Below are 25,746 nucleotides of genomic sequence, written 5' to 3'. Positions count from 1 at the left end.
CGCCAATTATTTTCCTGATCAAATCGGTCGATTTGCCCAGCTCGTCTGGACTCCATCTGGACTGTACTAAATATGATTTCGTGAATTTATTTATTTAAAGTTACGAAAGCTACTTTTAAATTTATATTTGGATTTGGATTTTTCTAATCAATGGCCAATTCTATTTAAACTTGTAAAAAGAGAACCATTCGACTTCGTACCAGAGTCCAGATCTATTTACACGTTGTGCTGTTTTTTAAGTACTAGGTAAATATAAAAACCGATTGTAATCAAATTATTTAATAGCTTATAATATACAATACATATTTTTAAAGTCTTAGAACTATCAAGTCTTTATTTACGTGCACATGTACATAATAAAATGCCGGACCAACAACAATAAATTTGAAAATCCATATACAATTATTTGCACTTTGTAATATCTAAAGGAAACTAATGTATTAAAATTAACATTATATTACAATTAATGAGACTAGGAATATCACAACTGATTTCGGAAAGGTAAACTTAGCGTGTGTTCCTTCTCTATCCCTTTTAATACGGAAGAGTGAGACCAGAGTTTACATTGAGCACAAACTACGCCTACCTTCCTGGAGTACCTATAGATTAAGGACTGAAGGAATATTCTTAAAATCCTGTACTTTTCATTATTCTTTAGTATAAATAATCTCAGCAGCCCACGTGGCCACAGCTGATAAGTAATTTATTCTCATTTTTAAGGAATTTAAATTGTAAATGTTATTTTTAGATGATTTTAAGAATATTCGCATATAGTTGAATACACAAGGTGTGCGTCGAGTTATAAATTAACTTTGTGCGAACAATTTTTCAAAAAAGACGTATAATATTCGATGTTAAAGAATTAACAACACTTGATTTTTACATTAAAATCTAAAACCCGTGAGCGAACTTGTCGTTGAGAACTTTGTTTACTATTTTAACATTCAATCATTATTCTTACAATCATATCTAAAAATCGTACCAAATTTAAATCAGATTCTGCTAAATAGGTACAAGAGTCATTTTAAATAATGTATAATTAATTTTACAGATTTATTAGAGAGACAAGTATTTTTAATATTGTTGTAAGTACCTACAAGTATTATCGTACTCATAAAATGTTAATTCAAATTAAATTAGTTCAAATTCTTTATAAGTGTTAATTGGTAGTGTTTTTATTCGTTATTGCACTTTTGGTAAAGTCACGAGGCACAACAATTTCGGTTTAGGTATCCTATGTTACAATTTCCATTTACCTAGTCGTAAAGAAAAACAACTATAATATTGTTAATTGCGTTGCGCCCTGGTCACAATTAATTCACAACACTTTATTGCCAAAATATATAATTACAAATAAAATCCATTTTACTAAATAAGAGAAATATAGATGGTCAACCAAATCTTGTCAGTAAAAAAAGGCGCGAAATTCAAATTTTCTATGGGACCATATCCCTTCGCGCCTACATTTTTCAAATTTGCCGCCGTTTTCTACTGACAAGATTTGGTTGACCCACTTTATTTATTTTATAACCGACTTAAATATTTAGAAAATACCTACGCCTGTTCTACTATTCCTACTAATCTTTGTCAATGTGGCAACACTACTGAACTGTCAAAATTGTGTCAGTGTCAGGGGTTAGGGTTCCGCAAATCCGCATCAAAACCCAATCAGAATAAATTATTATTTTGTCAACTATTCTTCTGGGAAATTATTATGAGTCTTGTCTCTATTACAATTGACATTTGAGATATGAACAGTTTTAAAGTTGTTAACATTGAAATCGAATTCAACGCAGATACAATATTGTTCCTGTCCTAAACCTAAAACGGCTACTTACAAATATTCAACTATGTCGCATTTTATCGAGATGTTAGGGCAGCTGACGCCATAGGTGAGGTTGAGACTATGGGGTTGACTCTTGTGCCGCTCTGTGAGTAGTTTGTGGAAAATGGGTAAGATTGCGCACTCGAAAAGTTCGGACTCTGAGCTTGCTGTGTACATCTTTCGTTGGTCAACGGAGTCCTGGCGTTTGGAGTCGCTGCGGCCGTACGTTGCGGATTTGCGCTCTTCGCGTTTGTTTGGTGAACCTGGAAATTAACGACATAGAGGTTATTATAAATAATTATTAGTATTATGCATGAAGTTACAAGGATCTTCAATACACGTAGTCTATTTTTTAATTCGGTAGACTAAAATGACATTTCTTAGTATGAAATGACATTTTATGTTCATACTATGAACTGTCATTTCAGTCTACCGAATAAAAAAATAGACTTTACAGTGGGCCAAGAAAGTGGTCTACCAGTTTTGACAAAAGTTTCTGCGAGATCTAACGATCGCTAAAGCCGGCCACACACACTAGGTTATAACCGATGGTTATGCCTGCACAGTTTACTTGTGCAGGCATAACTGAACGTGTGTATGACATGACTCCTTGCCTGCGCAAGCAAACTCCTTGCCTGCGCAAGCAAAATTGAAAATATCAAAATTTATATTTTTTGCCTGTCGGTTGTGCTTGCGCACTTCGCTTGCGCAGGCATAACTGAACGTGTGTGGCTGGCAGGCTTGATAGGCTTCAGTTATCCAGTGATTGCCGAGGGGATAGGTCGCAAGTCACTGTGCAACAATGTCGTCTCGCAAACGAAATGCAATTGTAGAGGATTTTTAGTAGATTTTTAGGGTTCCGTAACCAAAGGGTAAAACGGGACCCTATTACTAAGACTCCACTGTCCGTCCGTCCGTCTGTCACTAGGCTGTATCTCATGAACTATGCTAGTTAGACTGTTGAAATGTTCTCAGATGATCTATTTCTGTTGCCTCTAGTACAACAAATACTAAAAAACCGGCCAAGTGCGAGTCGGAGTGGGGCTCCCATGATTTTTTTCCGTTTTTATAGATAATGGTACGGTACCCTTCGTGCGCGAGTCCCACTCGCACTGGCCAGTTTTATTATTTTTTAAGTGTGGAGTGGATGGTTTGTATGCGTGTATGGCTGACGAAATATAAACCTAATAGCGCTATTGCGTCTACGACAACCACCGCTACCGGTGCCGTGATGGTTTGAACTGAGAGTTTGTGCAGGTTTGTCGTTACGTGTGTGTGCCCTATGGAACTCGGTCGTGCCTGTTGGTTTTGCTTGCACAAGCAAAACCGACACGCAAAACCTAGTGTGTGTGGCCAGCTTAAGGTTGACTTTTCTAACGGAGTTTAAAGTAAATCGACCTTGTTGTCTCATGAGCAAAGGTGACAGGTAGAGTCTGTGCGGAAAGAGAAGAGTCGTGAAATGTATGGAATCCAATACATTCTACGACTCTTCTCTTTCCGCACAGCTCATGAGGTTCAAACGAACCTCAACCGTAGGGTGGTAGTAGACCACATTTTTGGCCAACTGTACCCATTCATCATGAATGGATGAGTTATCCGTAGAATAAATCAATCTGGGCAAGTATGGCCCAGTGTACTTATACTGTTTATACGACAACGGTTTCACTCACTTGAATTTTTAGTCGCTATTGGCGACATGTTTCGGGCCCTTCGGGGGTCCATCTTCAGGCTCGAGTGCTCGCGGCGACTGCAACTCGTGCACTGATGATCGCGCCGCCCGCCTCGTCGCTCGTTGTGTTGTTGAGTGAAACCGTTGTCGTATAAACAGTTTCAAATATGTCTCACGAAAGTTTAATATCGATCAGTGTACTTATATTAAATTGTACTGTAGTAGGATCTCCAGGATTCCTGGACCAGGAAGTACTTATAATTCTATAGGTAGGTAGGGTAGGTATGTAGGTACGTTTGTACTTTTTCCTATAGCACTGAGACATGTAGTTTTTATTATTGACCATGTGTGTAATTCGTGGAGGAACTAGGTACAATCGATCACGCTTGACGTGACAAGATTGTGAGTTTTCCTTTTTTGTCAAAATGTGTCCTAAAGCTTTTAGGTCACACTGTTGCACACGCAGCTAATAGCACACAAGTGTCATACGTAGTCCATCTTAGGTCAGGATGGCCGTGTCGCATACCTGATTTATGCCTAGACGCGACGTTAGGGCTGCTCTTATGATGGTCTGGCCTCGGCGTGTGCGCCTGCGTCAACCTCGGCGAATCTCCAACCCCTTTCGCCCGTTTTAGGGGTTCTGCCTCGTGCCGTAGTCTCTTCGCTGGGGAGTCTTGCGACTTTGTAACTCGTATCGTGTCTGGGTCTGGTCTCCAGTCGTTCTCCTGCATAATTTTGATGAGTTAACTGGGTTATTTAGAATTCTAATTACAAGCTTATTTGGTGTTTATGTTTCAAAAATATGCTTGTTTTGTGAGTACCTATAGATGTCAATGATAGGTTTGCCTCTATCCTTGTTTGCCAAAATCACTAAGTTATTTATAATCGAGAGGCGAATAAACATTCACTCCCTACTCCTGGATGCCGAGTGATGGAACGGGGAAGGAGGAATTAAGAGTTGCGTAATAATTAACGGTTTTCGAGAAAGACGTGTTATTGAAATGTTTACCTGATGTTCAGGGAGAGGTTTTCTAGGTATATCGTCGTGTCTTCGAGGTGTTTCAGACTTTTCTGGCCTATCTTGCTTTTCTTCTTGATAACTTTTTACCTGGAAATAATTCCTTATGTCAGCCGCGTCATCTAAACGAATCCAATCATCTTTCGTTCACCAATGACGTACGAGTATAAGGTATCATGGAGTACCTAGAGATACTGATATTATTTTTGCCCAATTACTGGAAGAGTTTTTATTTTAGCAGTCTGTCTACTCAACCGTCTTTGAATCTGGTCTAAGAGTAAGATAGAATTACTAGTATAACAGTCTTGTCATGAAAGTATTACTCACTTGAGCTGAAGACTGCCTTCGTTTACTCTGGCTCTGAAGCGGGGGCGTGCTCACTGGTTGCGGGAATTCTGACCCTCGGCGCTGCAAAAAGTATAAAGTGTCTTCATAAAAATCATAATTATCATGTCTTTTTATACGTGATATTACGTCAAGGCATCATGCATGCGTCTTCCATCTTTACGCTCTCTGGATATTTTTCATATGATGAAAAATAATGTATACTTAATGGGATTAGGTCACTCTTTGTCAAATAAGTTTATGTAAAGGACTGTGAGGATTACCTTCGCTAGCCGGTCAGTCATTCGAAGAGTCTCCGCTTCTCGGTACCCTTCAGGTGTTCCGCCTCTCGTGGTACCTGCTGTCAATAAATATACTCATGTGTCAATAATGAGTTAAGAATTTGCAAAGTCAAAGCTATGATTATTACCAAGTTAAGTCAAAAACTCATGCTAAAAATGTATTAGATTTTTTCTTTAACACTTAATATGACTAAACTAGAAGCATCAATCATATTACTTAATGTCATTGATCCTATTTATGTTAGCTTTAACAATGCTAACATCTTTAAATTTTGGCATCAAGAACGTTCCCAAAAAAGTTTATCAGAAGACAGAAAACTACACTAAATAAACTCAACACTAAATAATTACGACATATTGGACTTACCATAATTTATGGAAGCATTGGAAGCTCTTCTTTCCAAATTCCTGCTATCAACCTCCCTGAAAAAAAGACAATATTAAGCAACGCTACACTAATTTGATAACTGAATTATGCAAAACAACTGCGCCATGTACTGTAGGCATTGCATCGGTGTATATAATTAATGGTTAAATCATTCAACGACAGTCCTTAATCTTGTAGTGATGATCTTAAGAATTCAAAGAGTAAAAATCTTGAACATTTTTACCTATGATGATGAGGTGAAGACTGCTGTCGGCTCTTCTCTGACACACTTCTCTGCATCGGAGAGTGATGGTGGCCGGTTTCAGTCTTTCCTGGTGGTGACTTTTGACACGTGTATTGAAAGGTGTTCGTGTCCCACAGGTCGCTCTGCACTACTATGAACTCTTTCTTTCTCCTTTCAGAGTCTCTTCTTTGACCTGTCATAAAGCAACGTAGATTAGATGTTGTTTAAGTTATGGTTAAGTTTGTGTGATGGAATTATCGCCGTTTACATCACTTGGCATAACGTAACTTTGATTTTGAAGACCGATTTTCTATATAGGTATCATAAATTTCTTTATAAAATTAAGCTTTGAGTTACTCACAAGCTTTCTTTCGTTCTGCTGTGGAGTAGTCTGCGTCTATATCTAGTATGTCTTCAGGTTCTTGTTTAGGTTTAGGAGGCACTGGTGGGTCTCTTTCTTGCCCTGGAAGTAAGTCATACCGGAAGCCAACATTAATTTATCCGTTTTATCATAAAAACCTACCTACCTATTCTCTCCAAATATTTTGTCATCTATCTAGTCCAAGTGGTTCTTAAAGTCTACTGGATTTATTCTTTGCTTGTCTCTTTGGAAACATACCTATGACCTTTCTCTCCATGCCAGGCGGCGGTTCTAGATCATCCTGGTCCACAGACACGTGCATGATGTCCGTAAGCAGGGCTCCACTGACACTGGACATGCGTCGGTGGCCCCTCGGCTTCATGTCTCGAGGAGGTGTTTTGGGCTCGGGGGTTTTCATTTGCTTCTTCTGAAGTTCTGGTGTCTGTGGATGGTTCAGACGATTAGAAAGGAAAATATTGATGTGGAATTGATTTAACAGAATCATTTGTAGCCAATTGCAAAAGATCTGAGACTGAATTTGAGAATGGGTAGTTAACCAAAGAACTACGATATTTTGTCGTAAATTGTGAAGTGTGGCGGTGTTCTAGTGCTAAGGCATACAGCTTCATTTGATATTTAATAGTTGTTCTACGGTGAATGAATAAGTCGTGAAGAACCATCGGACTAATCCCGGTTATCTCTTTGGGTTGGCAGATCAGATGGCAGCAGTAGCATAAGGTGCAGAGTTCTTACCTTATTAATCTTTGGTGTAGCAGCCTTTGTATACATAGGCTCTTGCACCTTAGCCGGCACGGACTTGGCAGTAGGGGTATCACTTGGCTTAAGGGCTGGAACCGTCTTGGCCTCAGCACGCACTGGTTCTTGCTTGAGTGAGGACTTAGGGGCGGGTTCGGAGGGTTCCTGTGGGCATGCTCATGCTTTAGGCCAGGGGTTTCAAAATTATGGTCCGTGGAAATAAAGTCGAAGAACTGGCATCGGGCCGTGGTGGGTCAAAACGTTTGGAGACCCCTGTTTTAGGGTTTGGAAGGTTCTGCGTTGGGCAGGTAAATTCAGAGATTCAAAATTTAATTTTAAATATAATTTTCGCAAAAAAGAGGTCACATCGTTTTACATGAATGTCAGTAAAAAGACAAAATGCCATAGCACCCTTATAACTCTTATAAGTTATAATATTTCTTGAGTACACGGTGTTAATACATTGTCCGGTTTTCATAATATAATTTTACCATGAGAAAGAAGGTTTTGGAAAAAAATATGGGTTAAGCGGTCCTAAAGCCAAGAAAAGAGGGTCATATGGCAATATGGCATTCGTGTTATATGCATTACATGCATGACGGGTCAGGTTGCAGGTGTTCATTATTCGTCACTATTCGTCAGGTTAATTCCGACAGAAGAATATCTCAAAAACATACCAAATTTTTGACATTCCAATAACAAAGATATTTAAAAAAAGGAAAACAATGCAAACTCAACATGTTGGGAACTGTTCCCACAAAAGTCTCACCATTCTCACCTCAGCCGTCCACCCATAAGGCAGCTTGGCGAGCTGATCCTTCTCAGGGACAGCCTTGGACGACGGTGGGCTGGTGTAGTCCAGGTGGTTCTTGAAGGAGACATTCTTGGTTGGCTCCTTCTTTGGCTCTTTAGGGGTTTCTTTGAGGATTTCTTTGACTGGCTCTGGAGGAGCTGATGCTTTTGTTCTGCGATGATTGTGAAAGTAACAATGAGTAAACATGAATTGTTGTAGCAGGAGAAGTAATTAAAACTTGGGTACTTGAGTCCTGGTCGAAGTAATTTTTAAGCTTCAAGAATTTTCTACTAGACTTGGTTTCTGCATTAATTTTGTCTACTAGCTTCTGTTAGTGGCTTTAGCCACGTAAATGTCATTATATTTTCGTCTATTCCTGCCTTGAAGTGATAGAAGCACTCCTGGAGTATTATTACGTCCCATTTTACCTCTTTCCTTCTTTGAGTGAAAGGATATTAATGAACGAATGGGATTTTTTTAAGAAGTAGTTTTTCAACATAAAATACTGGCTAGAAACTCACTTTTCGTTCACTTGATTCTGTAGATTGATGTATTCAGCCTCTGCGCCTGCTGATGCGCTGAGGCTGCATACCGATGTTATATCACTCGTTTCTGCAAAAAAAAGTACATATACGTAGACTATTTGTTTGCTTTTGGTATGTATAATTACCAGAGGGGTTACCGTGAAAACTGAATTTCGCAAATTGCGGGCATTTTTCTCTGCCACTCTAATTACGCCTTCATTGGAGTAAAAGAGAAAAAACACCGCAATTTGCGTTATTCAGTTTTCGCGGTAGCCCCTCAGCCTCAAAAACTCTGACTACGTTAAGTTTGCATCGACTTGTTTTTTCTTGGCAGTGACCCCAACATGATTCATATAAAACTTAGCGTGGATGGAGTATATTTAGCTTCTGTTCCGTCCCATTATTTATAAATACCTGTAGGTATTGTGATGTTACCTGGATGGCTAATATTTTCCTTTGGCAGTGGGAGCTTGGTTGTCATTGCCGCTGGGGATCTAGAGTCCTTGGTTGTGGATGATTCGGAGCCAGCATCGCTGCCCAACTTGCTAAGTAACATCTGGAAAGAAAAACTTATTTAATGTATTTGAAATTTAGTAGCTTCAATGCGCTCATAAACTTTTTGTATTACCGCCAAGTTCAGCCTAATCCCAACTACACTAGGAATCATCATGTGAATTACTAGAGATTCGGGTTGTCAAATAGAACTGTCAATGTCTACATGATGTGCAATGAATACATCAGTTTCTGACTGTCGTATATTTTTTTCCTGTTTCTCCTAATGGTTGAAAGTTTGGCAGTCACTTTCATACGAATAGTGCACTAATCAACTCTCGTGATTTTGTTTGCAATCAAGATCAACCATTCTTCGGAGTTAATTTTATAATCAGGACGTAAGCCAACCTCTCTTACACCACTTCTACAGTCGCCATCAGATATATCGAAGCGGCCAAGGCGCTCACAAAAATCTTAACACGCCTCTATTGTCAAGGCGTTAGAATAGTTATTCTTGATCACCTTGGCGGTTGGCCTCTCCGATATATCTGAAGGCGACTGTACCCTCTTATTCTCTCGAATTTTTGTTTTCCGACCAAGCTAAATGAATTTCGCTTACCTGTAGTTCGTTTTCTTTAGCCTGCAACGTCCTCCGGTACCGATTGTTGTATTGTCGGAGCTCCTTCAGTTTCCGTTCCAGTTCCGGTCCCGGACTCCGACACTCGTGCGTGGACGCCGGACGGAGCGTGGCACGGATCCGGGACTGTGCCGTACCGGGCTGGCCGTTACGACGGAGCTCTAATAGCTGAAACAAATTTGAAAAATGTAGGCCCTTATGTTCGACTGGCTGTCAAATAAATTATTACTTCGTGCCTTTTCTACTGACAAACAGTTTTTTCCGAATATACCTTTCAAAACGACCAATCTACAATCTGTTTTTGACTATTTGTCGTTTAAAAATATATATTTAAGCAAATACATGCTTTGTTAACTATCCATGTAATTTAGTCGTATTTACTTGGCGCAGTCGGTAGGATCAGAAACTATGTGTTCGTCCCTTTGTGGTGTTCACTAGATATTCTTCTACGAATTACTATTGGAGGAATCAGTACGGAATACAATTTTTTTGTCGTAAACTAAAAGCGATGCTCATGGTACTCGTTCAAGCAAATCTTGTCAGTAGAAAAAGGCGGCAGATTTGAAAAATCGCGGGTTAGCAACACTACGTTTAAATTATTCTAAAATCGCGTGTCATTTATATCTTTAATATCTTATCTGTGGAACTATTTTGTTTACATTTCATCGATGTTCGATGTACATTGCTGCTTTTTGTTCGTTTCCTAGGGATACCATACTTTAGTTTGCTTTACATTGCTACTGACATATCCGGCTTGACAGACTGTATTTGTCATTGGTGTTTCTTACCTTAGGAACAAAAACGAGGCATAGGGTTGCCGTTGTGCAGAAAATAATGAATATAGCGATGAGAACAAATAGAGCGTCTTTGTGGTCTGCCAATACCTGGAATTAAGATATAAAATAGTCTTTTAATCTTCTAAAGTCAGAAAAGTCAAATTCTAAGTATTTTTTAAATCCAAAATGATCAGTTTTAGTCTGTAACTAGTGTATTATTTTAGCAAACATGACATTAAGAAATTAAATAAGACTGCTATACACTCAAACACACCCAACTTGTCAGTAGGCGCGAATATAATTTTTTTATGGGATATTAATCCTTCGCACCTACATTTTTTAAAGTTGCCGCCTTTTTCTACTGACAAAGTGGCTGTGCCAGAGGATAATGCTCATTTATAGAGTCTGTGCGGAAAGAAAAGAGTCGTGGAATGTATGGGGCCTAATACATTCCACGACTCTTCTCTTTCCGAACAGACTCTAACGTTGAGAGCTTTGGTCTAAATAAAAAAAAATATTTTTTACAAAACTGACCAAAGCGAGCGGAGCTCCAGTAATGCACACGATCAGCACGTTGTAGACGGACAAACCGATGTGTTTAGAGTCGTTGAGTGCTGGGATGGACACGTGCCGCGTTTCCCAAGCCAGAAAAGCGCCGAACACCTGGAGGTAAAAAGACAAGTTATGACAGCTTCCTGAGCTACTGGCCAGAGGAAACACCAAATCGGGAGTCGTGGAAATCAAGGGGAGAGGCCTTTGCCCAGCAGTGGGACACTCAGATAGGCTAGGGAAAAAAAGTTATGAAACGGCTGAATTGGGCAAGCTTTCTTGTTAATATATCGCATGTTATTTTTGCTTATGTTTGTCAAAGGCCTTTTATAACCTTCTCCACTCGACCCTGAGAGAAAGTTTCCACAACTGTTTATAGGATGCGTCCAAGTCATAATGTCATATTTTTCTTGGTTTGCCTCTGCGCTGAGAGCCATACTTCCTCAATGGGGTTACGGGACCCATTCAACGCGCATGTGGCAGATAATATATTTATGACCCAGTCTTCAGCATAGGCATTAATGAGTCTCAATTTAAAATTTACTGTAATCCATTATTTATAGTTCTTACCAACAGAAGTCCCTTGTAAGCATAGATGATTCCTATGAAGATGTTCATCTGCTCTGACTGACAGTATTCATTCTCTTGAACAATTTCAATGTCCTCGCTCGTCGGGTGTGGCTGGAACAAGAACAATATTCATATAAAAACGTTAAAGAATTATTTATATTACTGAATTAAGATAATCTATCAGAGCATGTCACAGATCATCATTATCATCATCATATGTCATCATCATCATTGACCTATTGGCATCCACTCCGCAGAATATATAAGACCATATATACCGCATTGGGTAAACTGTATTTGAGACAAGAAGTCTATTAACTAAGATGATTAATGTAAGACAGTGGGAATGGATAGAAAGTGGAGCTTATGACAGATCTGTAGATCTGTCATAAGCTTATGATAAATCTGTAGGTAGATCTATGATCAAATTGAAACGCCAGTTGACAGACACGGAAGAAATAATGAACGGTAAAAATTTAAAAATAAGGACGAGTGGAAGGCACGCATACAATCTACAATAGCCCCATCATCATGAACCTAAGATCAATGTCATGAGCTCATGAGTCAGTCATGAGAGATAAGAGGGTTTACCGCGAACACCAAAGTTCGTAAATTGCGGGCACCTCTCCCTGTCACTCTTATTACGCCTTAAATTAAGTGAGAAAGATAAGGATGCCTACCACAGGATCCATCCGCTTGGTGGCACGGTAGAAGGGGTCGGAGACCTGCCAGGTGATCATGATGGCGAAGTCCACGCAGAGCAGCACGCCCACCACCATGAACAGCTGATAGTCCTTGATCACCTGCACGGAGAAAAGACAGTTATTAAATTGACAATGACTTTAATATTGGTCACATCTTCGCCTGCCTCAAAAGATGTGGGGGTCTACCCAAGATGACAATCGTTAACCTTTTCCACGCCGTGTCAAACACAAAAGCTGTCACTCAGACGCCACATTATTGAAGTGTCAAAACTGAAGTTGAACTTTATGTATATGCACATAGGTCGATGTTGCTCTGTGGTCTGTGACCGATTAATCGGTCTTTGGCGTTGAACCTACGGCGCGGATATATCGGTCATTGGCGTCCAAAAGGTTAATGGAAAACATCAATCGAAACTTAAATCATGAAATAGCCATGTGACTTCTCGTAGCATCTGTAATTTTATCTTTTCTTTTGGTATTTGTCGAAATGATTGTCATCTTAGCTTCTTACCTAAGCCCCCGAGACTTCGAAAATAGAACTAGTAAGTCGTATTGTATGACCCTGTATTGACCGATCGACTGAATGTGTGACGTACCTTTTTATTGAGCTTGACGTCCGTGAAGATGGAGTGCACTCTCCAAGTCTTGGAGAACATGGCGCCGAAGGCCAAGCTGAAACCGGCCATAAGTAACCATGCTCGCGCCGTGCAGATGTAGGGGAACGCGGCTGTGAGAGAGACAGAGGTTAACATTGAAGAGAGAAAGAAGGCTCTGGTAATTTGTGGTGTAGATCTCGAAACAGAGTTATATCAATTAAAAGTGGCGTGAAGTTGGTTGCAGTTCAACAGTCCATCTCTTTAGATTCCGTAGGTTAGATAGAGATCATATTTGTACATTATTTAACTAAAATTTATAAGTACCATGATCATTAGGAAAACGGTCACAGGTTTTGATCTGTTCGTGCAGATAAATTAAAGATATAGTTCGAGACAAAGACATTCGCCGTGTCAAGTCAAGTGATAAGTTACAAGTGATTTTGTGAACCCGGTTTTTCTGCCACTTTTAATTATGACTTTATTTTGAAAAGTAGACCACAAAAAATTAAGAAACAAAATATAATCTTGTATAATATCCAGATTTTTTACGCTTTAGAAAAACAGGCGGCACCCAACAGTCTTTACAGGCATTAGTCTTCTAAAGGTTTCAGATGTTCCAAATATCTCAACAAGGTTATATTTTCTCATATCCAGAAGCCTATTTTCAATAAAATTTGTACTTTACAATGCACATTCAAAGGGCTACCATCATTACCATCGTTATTCCACTCCAAAACTATGGACATTCATTATCATTACAATTGGTTCAATTCAAAGTTGGTCATCGTTCCTTAAGAAAACAATCCCAACATGCTCAGAAGTGGTCATGAGCAAAAAACGTGTTAAAATCAGGATAGTTGCTCAAGAGTAGGGTACTTATGTCTTGATGTACGTATGCAAAGAAGAGAAAATGCGTTGAATAAGAACATCGAAGCAAAAACATGACAGTAAAAAACAAGCGCTAGTCCAGGAGATTCCAAGCTGTGCATAGTAAAGTCTCGTGGTGTTGAGATGTTGCTCCAAAGGTGTCAAGGTATGTTGCCGACTTTAGATTCTAGAGCTACACACGCGAGTATATCTTCCTTTACAAGTCACAAAATGTAAAGAAATATTGGAAACCCCTGCACTAGTCCATAAAGCTACAGTTACGAGTACAACAGATCACATACCACCGACACAAGCTTCGCAGTAAAGGAAAATGAAACCAAAACTTGGAAACATGCTGACGACTCGTCGACCTAGAAAAACGACCTAGGTCTTTCTCAGAATGAAAATTCTAGTCTAATAGTCGGGGGTTAGAGTTCCCAAAATTTGGTTAACGGCATCCACATCGCCAGGGTCGAAGCTCAAGCTGAGGGTGGGAGCAAGCGTCGTTACCTCCACGCTGGGGTTCCTGAGAAAGACCTAAGAATCAATGAAGGTGATGAGATCAGATGATTTAGCTCGGGTGTCACATGCCCGACAGTGCTTTTGCTTATTTATTTTACCGTTTCAGTCCTGTTCTGTCTGACAGAACATTCTTCAAGCTCTCAGCAATCTAAGCTTTAAAGATAAACATGATTGAAATGTGGAAATTTGAAAGATGATCAGTGATTACCTGTTATCCGATAAGTTGAAGAGAAGATACAGATATTAATGACATAGCGATAGGACAGTACAGGGAGGTGTTTGGAGAAGGGCATACCTATGCTGCTGAGGCTGGAGTCGAGGCCGAGGAAGATGACGCTTAGATAAGTCAACATGCAGCCGATGATGATGAGGTTGTTGAGGTGCGGTGAGGACATCTTGATGTACCTGGAAGAATGATGACGTTTATGTGTAGGGGCGTCGTAAGCGAAATCACTGTATAAGGTTTGTAAGTAGTCCTAAGGTCAGGCGAAGCTGGACATTCGGAGCTTGCTCCTATTCATTATAAGGGCTTGCACTTCAGCGCCCTCGTCTGTATATTTGGGCGAAAACTGACATTTGCAATGGCCCGACCCCTTATCTTCATTCAGAACTGCAGGCGAAACCGGAAAAACCAGCCTGATTCTGGAGTCTCGAATATTTGATGACTTTGAAGATCACACAAAACTAACAGCTTTAAGAGTATACTTGCCTCTGATCCCTGTAATGTATGTTCATGGCCAGGAAACCGATGGCGAGGATAATACCGATGACGGAACAGGAGACCAGGAATGAGTAGATGGTGATGTTGACCTGGGTGTGCTCGATGAGGAGCAGCGTGCGATCTTTTGGAGGGTTCCTAAAAGCAAATCATTCCAATTAAGATATATTTAAAGACAAGATGACATGGCATTAACATGTAATATCATCAAAAGTTGATAAGATTCACGCACTAGCCTCCTAAGGCCCACCTACCTATAGTACCTATTCAGTTCGATGTAATTTAAACCATGTTCAATTGGAACAGAGTCGCTTTTGCTTTGTTTCGTTCAATTTTCAAACAACGCAAAGTCAACTCTATTTCCTACAGTTTAGGTTCAAATTTCAGTGGTAAATTTTAGATGTTTCGTTTGTATGGCTGGGCCTTAGGAGACTAGAGTTAGACCAAGCTAAGTTGCAGCGTTTTTGATAGCACAGACTGCGCAAGTATTTTTTTAAACTTCATTAAAAATAACACTTGCATAGCCTGGGCTATCAAAATCGCTGCCAACTAAGCTTGGTCCTAACTCTACCTATCCTACCACTTTTACTTTTCTCATTTCGTCTTTTTGGAACCTTTTCAGATGGATCTAATGCGACAACCATGCTAGTGGTGATATCAGCTATTTTGACCAGGGTCTTTGAAAATCTGATGGTATTTGATACTTACTTCCCGAACCATTTGAACATCTGTCCATTGGTAAGATCAAGATGATCTCGCTCCGCACAGTACTCCCCTATTTTCACTTCCCCAAATTCATCACCTTGGAACTGTTTCAGCAGAATGGAGGCTTTCCGCTCATTGTTGTGGAAGCGGACTGGGCCCTGGAAGTGGGAAAATAATGATACAATCTTTGGTAATATATGAGTCCAATAAAGTAACTTTAAAGGATCATTCCTCAACAGCCTCAAAGCTTCATACCCATACTACCTATTACCTAATCGCAAATTCCCAGGAGATTCCACTAAGCAGTTTTGGTTGTAGATGGAACTTGGCACGGATTACACAATCACCAAAAATGAGAGGTTAATAAAGCGCAATCTCCTGGGATTTGCCAGGGAAATGAGATATTTCAGGAATGACCCTTAAACGGCATTACATTTACATTTTATTGCGTGTCCTTCTTCAAAATCTTGTTCAATAAGTAAGATATATTAAGTACCTACTTATTCAACTCAAACTTACCGTGACCCCCTCAAATGTGACGTTGCTAAGAGCGTCCAGGAATAACTGCTCCCATTCCTTATCCCGATACCTGAAGTCCAAGACTGTCTTCTCTTTATATCGGAGCTTCACCCGCTGTGCCACCGTCTGGATAGCCAGCGCCATGGCCCAAATTCCTGTCACATTAATTTTCCATAAGAACTGTTCCGAATGAGGAGTTAGTCATTTTGGTGACGTCATTTCTCGGGAGATTGTCGAATTGGTATATTTGAGACTCTTTGCAGGCAATATTGGTGGCTTTCTTCGCGCCGTCCAGTCAGCAGCAGAAGTTGTTAAGCGGGCGAGGTGTTCAAAATTACCTTGACACGACAATTACCAAGTCGCGTCAAGATAATTTGTCCTGTCCCGCTTAGCGACTTCTGCTGCTGACTGTACTAAAGGGCTGTGCATTTGAACTGAAGGATAGATGATAAAATAATAAGCTATTTTAAAAGAGTTACTTACCATCATAAGTGTAGCCATGGAATCTGGAATATTCAGCGCCTCTTCTCCTGTCGTATTCGACTTGGTACTCTTTAGGGCTCTGAAATTAAAAACAAAGGAAGAATCGAAAGGTTTTAAATAATTCCGTTAGTAATAAAGTTTACTCCACTGTCAATATATGTTAAGGTTCTCCATGAAAATCTTTTGCGATTCATACTTTAATGATGAATATTTGCTGGGTCTTTTCATTGCGACTTAAATAAGTCAGTTAGGTTCGGTTGCACCAAACCGTCTGTCACTGTTAAAGCGTTTGCAAAATTTTATTGTATGGGAAGTTTCATAGTTGACTGCTGAGTGACGTTGATCAGTCCGCTAAATGTGGTTGATGCAACTGGCCCTTAATATACAGTTAATTTAATGAAGGCTTACAATGCCGGAGACAGTCATCTGCCCAGTAGTGGACAGTGGCAGGAGATCCGTGAGGATGGCAGTGTCCAGTGCTGTGGTGAGGTCCCGCTTGGAGCAGGGAGCGTGGCGCTTCCACCATTTTGGGGTGTAGGTGCCGAGGAGAAGCCAGGTGTACGCACGTCCGTACATCTCGAGTCTGAAAAATAAATTTGATCATCATTTCATCATCCACACTGTTAATTGACAATAGATATAGGTCTTGGAGAAAACCTTGAGACTTAGGAGGGTTCTTCGTCTTCAAACTTACTTGTAAGCTTCACAAAAAATCTCCATAGCCCAGGTCTCGTTGAAGTTCCCTAAAATGATCCTTATGTCCTTCTCCTTGAGCTTGGCGAGCGCGGACTTGACTTCTGACGCGAAGCTCTGCTGCTCCAGGATCTCTATCTCGTGGTTGTCCAGGTCGGAGATTAGGTCGTTGTGTGCCTGGCGAAAAGGTGCCATTGTAAAGTTCGATGATCGCACAATGGAAAACAAATGATGATAACATGATGTAAAACTAAGTAGATTGTAAAGTTGAGGATCAAGTCTCATGTAAAGAAGATGAATCTATTATGAAGAAGTCTACAACAAACCAAATCCAAATTATTTCAGGGTGTCTCAAAGGTAGATAAAGTGTTTTCAGTCCGTAGGGTTAGGTACCAAATATTGATTGGTGGTGGAATTCTTTGGTGAAATGCTTTCATGGCTGTTTGAATGAATGCCTTTCCAGCATTCATGCATGACCAATATTAAGGACTAGGTAGCATTCTTTACAATACAATACTTTATGTTATTGTAGGCCGTTTTCTATCCCCCATCTGATATCATACTACATATACACTAACAGGCACCACACTTTTACACAATCCGTAGCTAATTTATTATTTAATAGGCAAGTTTCTAAATATTTTTGTATTTTTGTATTATTAATTTTTACTCGATAATCTGTCCGTGATCTGGGTTCTAGCAGAATTATCAGTGCTTCACCCGAAAGAGTGGAGCGTATTACTGAGCCAGAACCCTTTTGTTTTGCTGCAACGCACACAGCACATTTATTGATACATCTTGTTCCTGATTTTAGTTTTAGTTTGATATTGTTATATATTGTTTCTGTTTTTTTCTGTCAATGTGTGTATTGTGGCAAGCTAATAAATGGTTTATCTATCTATCTATCTATCTATCTATCATTCTGACCCACCACGCATAAGGGATCATCCATTAATTACGTCACACGAATTTCTAGGTTTTTTTACCCCTCCCCCCTCCTTGTCACACTTGGTCACATTTTGCAAACCCCTCCCCCCCCGGTGTGACGTCACATTTTAGGCAATTTTGTTTTCAACGAAATCGAGAATATTAACCCGGCATTATTTTTTTAATAAAAAAATATTTTTGATATATAAATATTAGTAATTTGATAACACAACGAAAGTTACATCCAAAATCTCATTATTTAACTGTACAGCGAATAAAAAAATATAAATTAATTTTCGGTTACTGATGAACTTAAAGTGACATCACAATGTTGTTTGTGACTCCCCCCTCCCCCATGTCACAACATGTCACATTTTCTTGACCCCTCCCTCCCCCTAAACGTGTGACGTAATTAATGGATGACCCCTATCCAATGTAACAGTATGTTTGAATTAGTTTTCGAAGGTAAAATGGGGCAGCTATATGTAGCAGAATTTTCTAAGGTTGCTGGCCAGATAGTCATTGGCGTTGGCGTCGGTTGGTATGTTTTGCGGATTTGGTGCGAAGAGCTAGCCAAAACTGCCCAGGAATTCAGTGGAAGAATACCAGTCTAAAATACCACCGTCCTTATATTCTTATATGGCAGATAAAAGATTACCAATACTTACCAGTGCATATCTCGGTTCATTCTGGTAGATAGTCCCGACCCTCGTCCAGTTAAAGTGCTGGAGTAGTCTGATGCGGGGCATGTTGAAGGCATTCTCGGAGGGTACGATGCGGAAAAAGTTGGGGAAGGCTTCTCTCGTGAACATGGGGTGAGTGTCTGCGTAGGAGAGCTGAAAGAAAATCCGATTAACGGGATTCATATCATATAAGGTCAATGTGGCGGAGACAGTCATAGTCATAGGGCAAGAAGTGTTTGACTATAGATGGTACATCACGCTCCGTGATTGTTACGCCATTTCGGGTTCTAGCTAAATTCGATATTCCATAGCGTAAGTATGACTAATTTAGCTAGGACCCTAAATGGCGTAACAATCCCGTATGGTGATTGTACTTCGCTCAGACATTTTCTGCGCTGATTTGGTGCGTCAAAATTAAATCGGACGTCGGGCTCTAGAATGTACTCGGTAAACGCTAAAATGAGGAGAAAAAGTATTATACCTACGTTTACCATCTTACTGACTTACGCTTGCTGTTGTGGGGCAAAATAAAACCCTATACCCGCGTTAGATGCCAGTTTTATGGGGGTAAATAAAACCCTATACCCGCGTTAGATGCCAGTTTTATGGGGGTAAATAAAACCCTATACCCGCTTTAGATGCCAGTTTTATGGGGTAAATAAAACCATATACCTGCGTAAGATGCCAGTGCTTGGAAGCCTTGGCTATGGGGTCCGTGACGTGGGTACAGGCGGCACCGAACAGCATCAGCTTATGAGGGCCCGAGTGCATCATGTCGAAGAAGGACTTAACTCCCACCGCTGCGTTGCACTGGAGGAAAAAGTAATATTTAAAAGGGCCAAACACATTTTACGTGCATAATATTTTGGAACATAACAATTTCCTCATTGGTGATGTGACTGATGTGAAAAGATACTTCTTTTCACATCAGTCACATCACCAATGAGGAAATTGATCGCACAATACTAAAAGCACAATACTAAAGGTATTGTGTCACATGGTAGCAAAATTATTTCCACTTTGCGTTAACACTTCCTCACTACGCTCAGGATTCTAAAATAGATTCTATTTTAAAATCCTAATGCGTCATTCAGGATACTATTATATAATTTTTCGTTTCGTTCAAGATTCAATATACGCCCAGAAGCCCACGCTGTAATCTACTATGCCACTCTTGTGAAAAATATTACATTACATACCTAGGGAGGTGAATTCGTGAATGCTCCAAATCGCAGATGTTTGTGGCCCGAACCGAAGGTGAGGGCCATAAATACTGATATGGGGCTTTACGAATTACCGCCCGTGGTTTGTCTAAAGTTTTATGTCTTGCCTTGGTGGTCTTGGGTGACGTAAAATATAAAATGCAACTTTCTCATCAGTTTTAGACGAATAAAAAGAGCCTTTATGAGCTGCGGTGTTAAGTATAACTGAGGTTTAGACTGATCATATTTTTTTTGTCTTTCTCCCGCTGTTATTTTTAGGTACTATCAAGTACTATTGATTGCCGCTTGTTGACATAAGCCGTATCCAGACGAGCTGGGCAAATCGACCGATTTTATCAGGAAAATAATTGGCGCCATTCTCATCTAGCGTCCACATGTACACAATTTAATCACCAATTTGCATTCCATAGATACTAACTTCGAAAATTGGCATCTTTGTGTCCGCACCTGCAGATTTGATCGGGGAATCAAAGCCTGTTTGAGAGCGCGTACCGCGAACCAAGTTCGTCATGTGGCGTCCCTGTCACACTTACCTACGAATTTACAAGTGCGACAGAGAAGCAACACATCGAACTTCCTTTTAGTGACTGATTTCTCGCGCCATTTTGACAAGTAAAGAAAGGATCAAAAAGGCGTAAGATGTATGACAGCTTGCAGCGCTTACGCTTGTTGTCTTTCGTGTTTAATTGTTAACGTATTTTCGGTGGTGACGCGAAGCGATATTGAAGTACGTTGCGTGTCTGTCTCACTCCCTCTTTGGGTGTTTCTAATTCATTGTTTCATTTTGAAAGGATTTTTGAGGGGTTCATGTCACAGAGAGGCGGTGAGTGGTACAAACTCAACGCATTTCTCGGTGGACCTTTTGTCGTTGCAATAAGGTTTGTAGTTCGGCAGTTGACAGTGTGGACCATTCATGGTATTCGTTTCTTCATTTGAGACATTTGAGTTACGAGTGTCGGCGAGCAGGCGAGCACCTAACGCCTCGCGCGATCCAGGGACTGGCAGGGACTCTCTTGCGAGTTTTGAGGAGTGTATGAGTTTTGAGGGTCGCGAGACTCGCGAGTGAATTAGAACGGATAAGCGTTTTTTGAAATTTGAAGTATGTGAATGATTTGTGTGGCAAGAGGTGTTTGTGATGCGCGCGAGTAAATGAGTAAAATGAATAGAGGAGTGAAGTAAGACATTTTTGCGGTACGAAGTACTGCGACAAATTAACAAAATGAGTGGTACAAATGAGGTGCCTCACGAGTGAGCGACTAAACACTAGTCTGGACTCCACTATACTTACCTCAGTGTCGTTCCACCACATATGCAGCCGGTAGTTCCGCAGCACACTGTCATGTTCGTTCACGTGGTCCAAGGCCAGCTTCACACTCGGCATCACACCTCGCCCTACAGTAATGTTCACGAAACCATTAATATCGTAAAATGAGCACTGAGGGGCTACCGCGAAAACCGAATTCGCAAAATGCGGGGATCTTCCTCTTTTGCTCCAATGAAGGCGTAATTAGAGTGACAGAGAAAGATCCCCGCAATTTGCGAATTTCGGTTTTCGCGAAAGCCGCTCTGGTAGCCTAGCGCTAAGAGCGTGCGACTTTCAATCCGGAGGTCGCCGGTTCAAATGTTCAAACCCCGGCTCGTACCAAAATGAGTTTTCGGAACATATGTACGAAATATCATTTGATATTTACCAGTCGCTAAAGCGGACTAATTCCAACAATGCCTAGTTTCGGGTTGAAACATGGTTGAAAGGTCAGATATATATATGGCAGTCGTTTTCGTAAAAACTAGTGCCTAATACGCTAATTCTTGGGATTAGTTGTCAAGCGGGCGCCGGGCTCCCATGAGCCGTGGCAATAAGCCGGGATAACGCGAGGAAGATGATAATGATGAATTGATGAGTAAAGACATGTCATGTGGTTTTCTCGTTTCTTTATATCATATCATATCATTTATTCAGTTTTCTTTGTTTAGACATTACGAGAATTCGATTGCAAGGTTCGTTACATCGCGTTTGTGGTAATTAATCAATTGGATGAATTGGTTGTATACACACAGCTGCAAAGTGCATACCACTTGGAATTCATTCATTCTTAAATATATGCAAAACCTAAACGTAGGTACCTAAATGTATCAATTTCTATTATGTTATACCAAGTTATACTTACGTCCGATCCGTATCAACTACTGAATAGTTTATTAGATAGGTACTATAGGTAGTCCTATTAATTATATATATTATATATCGTAGTAGGTACCTATTTATAATACAGCGGTAGAATATTTTGTGAGTTTTATTTGTAGTTTCTGTTCGATTTTCATGCCCGCGACGCTATAATATCACATTGGATTTTGGAGGGCTCATTTAGACGGCGCGCAAACGCAAACCCGCATGCGAGTTTGATTACATTGCGTCGTTTCTGTCGGCTGAATTGATGAAACCTCAATAGTCCGCAATGTAACTAAAACCGTAGGTATACGGCGAGTTCGCGCGCCGTCTAATTGAGCCGACTTTACTCTTAAGAAACCGGCCAAGTACGCGTCGGACTCGCGTTCCAAGGATTCCGTACATTTAAGTAAGTCCGCAAACGCACAAGTGAGTAATAGGGTTCCGTTTTTTCCTTTTGAGGTAAAAACAAGTAACCTTCAGTGAACCGTATAGGTACATTTACCTTAGTGTTCCTGAAAATAATAGCGGATTTTCTTTTGGATTTGCACTTTACTAAAATATGAATTTTCAAGTAACGAATGCTCATTAAAATTACCTAATCTATTCTGTTCATTCATGGCACATACCTATATGAATATTGGTGCATAAGTGTGACGCGAATGATTTGTTTCATCGATATCGATAAAATTGCATTGACACAAAATATCAAAAATATGTCAGTGGATTTTTTTTTCCTAAAATGTTATTGAAAAGAAAATAAATGTTTTTTGGTTTGGTTTTTCAGAATTTATAGAAATGGTAAACGAAGAACGTTCTCGAGAATGGCACAATTCTAAGCGGACCCAGCCCAGCGGGCGCAGCATCATGGTTCCATTTATATTGCTTGTCACTTTCGCACTTACATATACTTGTTAGAACGTGACAGGCATGGTGACAAGCTATAAAAATGCAACCGTGCTACCGCCGCTGGCTTCTATGTACCGTGACAAAAAAGTCATGCCAGCCCGACTTTTTCCTTTTTTACACGACTGCCCAAAAATAATAATAATGTACCTATTGTTTTCAGAGTTCATGTCTGCGGGTACCTAAAGTAAATTTTTTTATTCGATAGACTGAAATGACATTTCATAGTATGAACATCATCTGTCATTTCATACTATGAAATGTCATTATGTAATTTATTCCACCATAACTTCTGAATGCCTTAACCGATTTCGATGTATGATATATCGTTAGAATCCTTACGTCATTTCGGGTGACTTAGGGTATGTGACGTCATTACAAAATTATTAGGTATATGACATTTATTTCGATTTATATTCCGAGGAAGATTGTGATGATGGAAATTAAAATGCTTGGCAGTTGGCAGCGGATATTAGTTACCAGTGTGCGAGTTCTCGACTCCCTTGCCAAAAGGGAAGAACCCGGCGATGTAGACGTCCGTGCGTCGGTTCAAGATGGCGTCGAGGTTCGGCTTCTGAGCGCCCACCAGCGCCAGGAACAACCATATCGCTGGATAAATAAATATTCATTAGTATTTTTTTATGTGGACCTATAGTTGACTGGTAGAAAATGCCACGAGGCATTAAGTCCGCCTTTTGTACTTTTTTCGATGTGCGTAAAATAAATAAATAAATAATATAGGCACATGATGTTGACCTTCGACATGCGGTAAATGTGTAGAATAACTAAGTAAATAGGTTGCCGAAAAAACCCTTTAATAAGTTATGTGTATTTTTATTGAGCCGAAGCAAAAAAGCCCGGACGTTGGATGGTTTCGAAAAGGAAAAAATATATAATAATAATAACGATCGCAATTAAGTACCCCAACAAGTTCTAGATTATCAGTATACCTACAGTGCATGTATTATAAGTTACTAGATAGTTTACTTAGTTGCTCCTCTGGCGCAGTTATGACCCTAGAGACTTTTTATTTAGTTGTGCATATTCCCCGCGAATTATAAAATATGCCATAATTATTAATAACTTGATATTAAAAAAAATTTGGTCCAACATGTTTAACTTAGATGCCTGTTCCATTCTTTAACTGTTAAAAGTGATTTTTTGTTTATCAACAGTCTTTCGTAATAAATTTGAAAGAGGTATCGAATATATAATGTTTTAAGTACTTACTCAAATGCTTAAGTACCTATTGTCTAATAAATAAAAACTCTTACAGTAAAAATCACTAATTCTATACAAGCGAATAAACGGCCTCTTAAAATAATAAAAAAGTGGTCGATTGACGTTTGCTACGTGCAAAGTTCGCCTTGGGTCTCGGTAGATATAATTATAAATAGTCTCTCGGTCAATAAGTTAAATTCAGGGTTAAATCACTTATAAATAATAAAATATCACTTACAAAATTTGTAAGTGATATTTAGTTCATTTAATGAAATTTAACAACCAAAAAACAAATTTTCAGCAATTAATCTATGAGACTTTCCAAAATTTCTTAAATCACTTTATTACCTGAAAGGCCAAGGATGGTTAGAGACTTACCGAAACCACAGTCCCACATTCTGAATCCCACTGCCCACTTTCCCACTATGCCCACACCATCCCACAATCCAGCTCAGACCGTCTCTCCGAGCCTAAGGACTCAGGTATCATAGTAAAACACACATTTTTCTGAAACCGTTCTTCCTGCGGCCAGTGAAAACCACACTTAATATGCAGTACACGGAATGACATCTATTTTCAGCTGCGTAAAATACAATATCGCATGCTCTGACGTGATGGGAAGAAATTAAATTCAATCCCCAATAGGCTTCACCTTAAAGCTCTGATAATCTAAAATCGACCTAAAATGTTAAAGTTTAGGTTTGTTTTGGCTTGTTAAATGGTGGCTCTTGAGGCGTTTGGTCATGGACAGTATTGAGCAAACAGGCAAAATTAGGCTTTGTCGGTGCTGATCGATATAGGGAGGGCAGTTGCCGTAGGGATGTTTGTACCAAGATCTATCGATAAAAATATTCAGTGGGGAGATATCGTATGATTTGGAAGACGAAAACTGACAAGGAGAGTTAAATGTGACAGTTAGAAATATCAAGGTGCTAAAATATTATAATATTCTACATCAAATTATATATATACAGTTCGTTTTTGTATTAAAAAAGTTGTCATCTTTTGTCTGAACATGTACGTATGAAATGATCTTATTAGTTGATATTTTTAATATGCTCAAACACGCCCAAAAACAAATCAACAAAATTCGCAACTGCATGACTTTTTATTTTTGTGCAGTTTAAAAAAAATATTTTATTATTTTAAAATAAAAATACGTTCTTATTCGATCACCTCTACGACAAACTATCGAGTATCGACAACTCACTACCCCATCCCTAGAATACTGAAGCACGCATGCGCACAACTCAGGGTGTGTCATCCCCGGCTATCCCTACCACGACGTTCGTTTATCGAAACTGTTACTCCCTTCCCGCTCGCACTCCTTTACAACCAGTATAGAGGAAAAAGGAGAGCAGGAGCGTAGTTCTCATATTTTGAATGTCGAATTCTGTCTTGCGCAGTATTGTTTCCATTTCCACGCACACATTGAAGCGTATTCGCTCTCGTGTTTCTGTTCCATTGCTGGTTTTACTGTAAGGTAGAAATATTGTGTGTACTAAAGCAGCTATGTATGTATACGATAACGTTTGATACCTATCAGATGCTTCCAAGTTCTAATTGAGTTGTGAAGTTGTGGATGAAGTTTTATGAGTTAATTGA

The 25,746-nt window shown here is 39.7% G+C and overlaps 1 protein-coding gene across 1 annotated transcript; it reads right to left on the bottom strand.

The window, feature by feature from the left end:
- Positions 1 to 1,529: 1,529 nt before the first annotated feature.
- Positions 1,530 to 24,990, bottom strand: LOC134658398 (gamma-aminobutyric acid type B receptor subunit 2). Its single transcript, XM_063514081.1, has 32 exons — positions 24,520 to 24,990; positions 23,401 to 23,529; positions 21,136 to 21,239; positions 19,297 to 19,434; positions 18,610 to 18,777; positions 17,016 to 17,191; positions 16,730 to 16,904; positions 16,322 to 16,400; positions 15,839 to 15,993; positions 15,323 to 15,477; positions 14,606 to 14,752; positions 14,192 to 14,301; positions 13,885 to 13,911; positions 12,508 to 12,638; positions 11,888 to 12,010; positions 11,208 to 11,318; positions 10,623 to 10,751; positions 10,101 to 10,196; positions 9,295 to 9,480; positions 8,619 to 8,739; positions 8,181 to 8,271; positions 7,636 to 7,831; positions 6,864 to 7,031; positions 6,369 to 6,552; positions 6,111 to 6,212; positions 5,750 to 5,942; positions 5,506 to 5,561; positions 5,121 to 5,194; positions 4,840 to 4,920; positions 4,504 to 4,602; positions 4,021 to 4,219; positions 1,530 to 2,088 (listed from the first exon to the last, which is right to left on the bottom strand). The coding sequence occupies exons 1-32, from the start codon at positions 24,536 to 24,538 to the stop codon at positions 1,835 to 1,837; spliced, it is 4,176 nt and encodes a 1,391-aa protein (XP_063370151.1). The 5' UTR covers positions 24,539 to 24,990; the 3' UTR covers positions 1,530 to 1,834.
- Positions 24,991 to 25,746: the final 756 nt, after the last annotated feature.

The sequence above is a fragment of the Cydia amplana genome, chromosome 22 (assembly GCF_948474715.1).
Source record: "Cydia amplana chromosome 22, ilCydAmpl1.1, whole genome shotgun sequence".
NCBI lineage: Eukaryota > Metazoa > Arthropoda > Insecta > Lepidoptera > Tortricidae > Cydia > Cydia amplana.
This window is presented reverse-complemented; position numbering and strand designations above follow the sequence as displayed.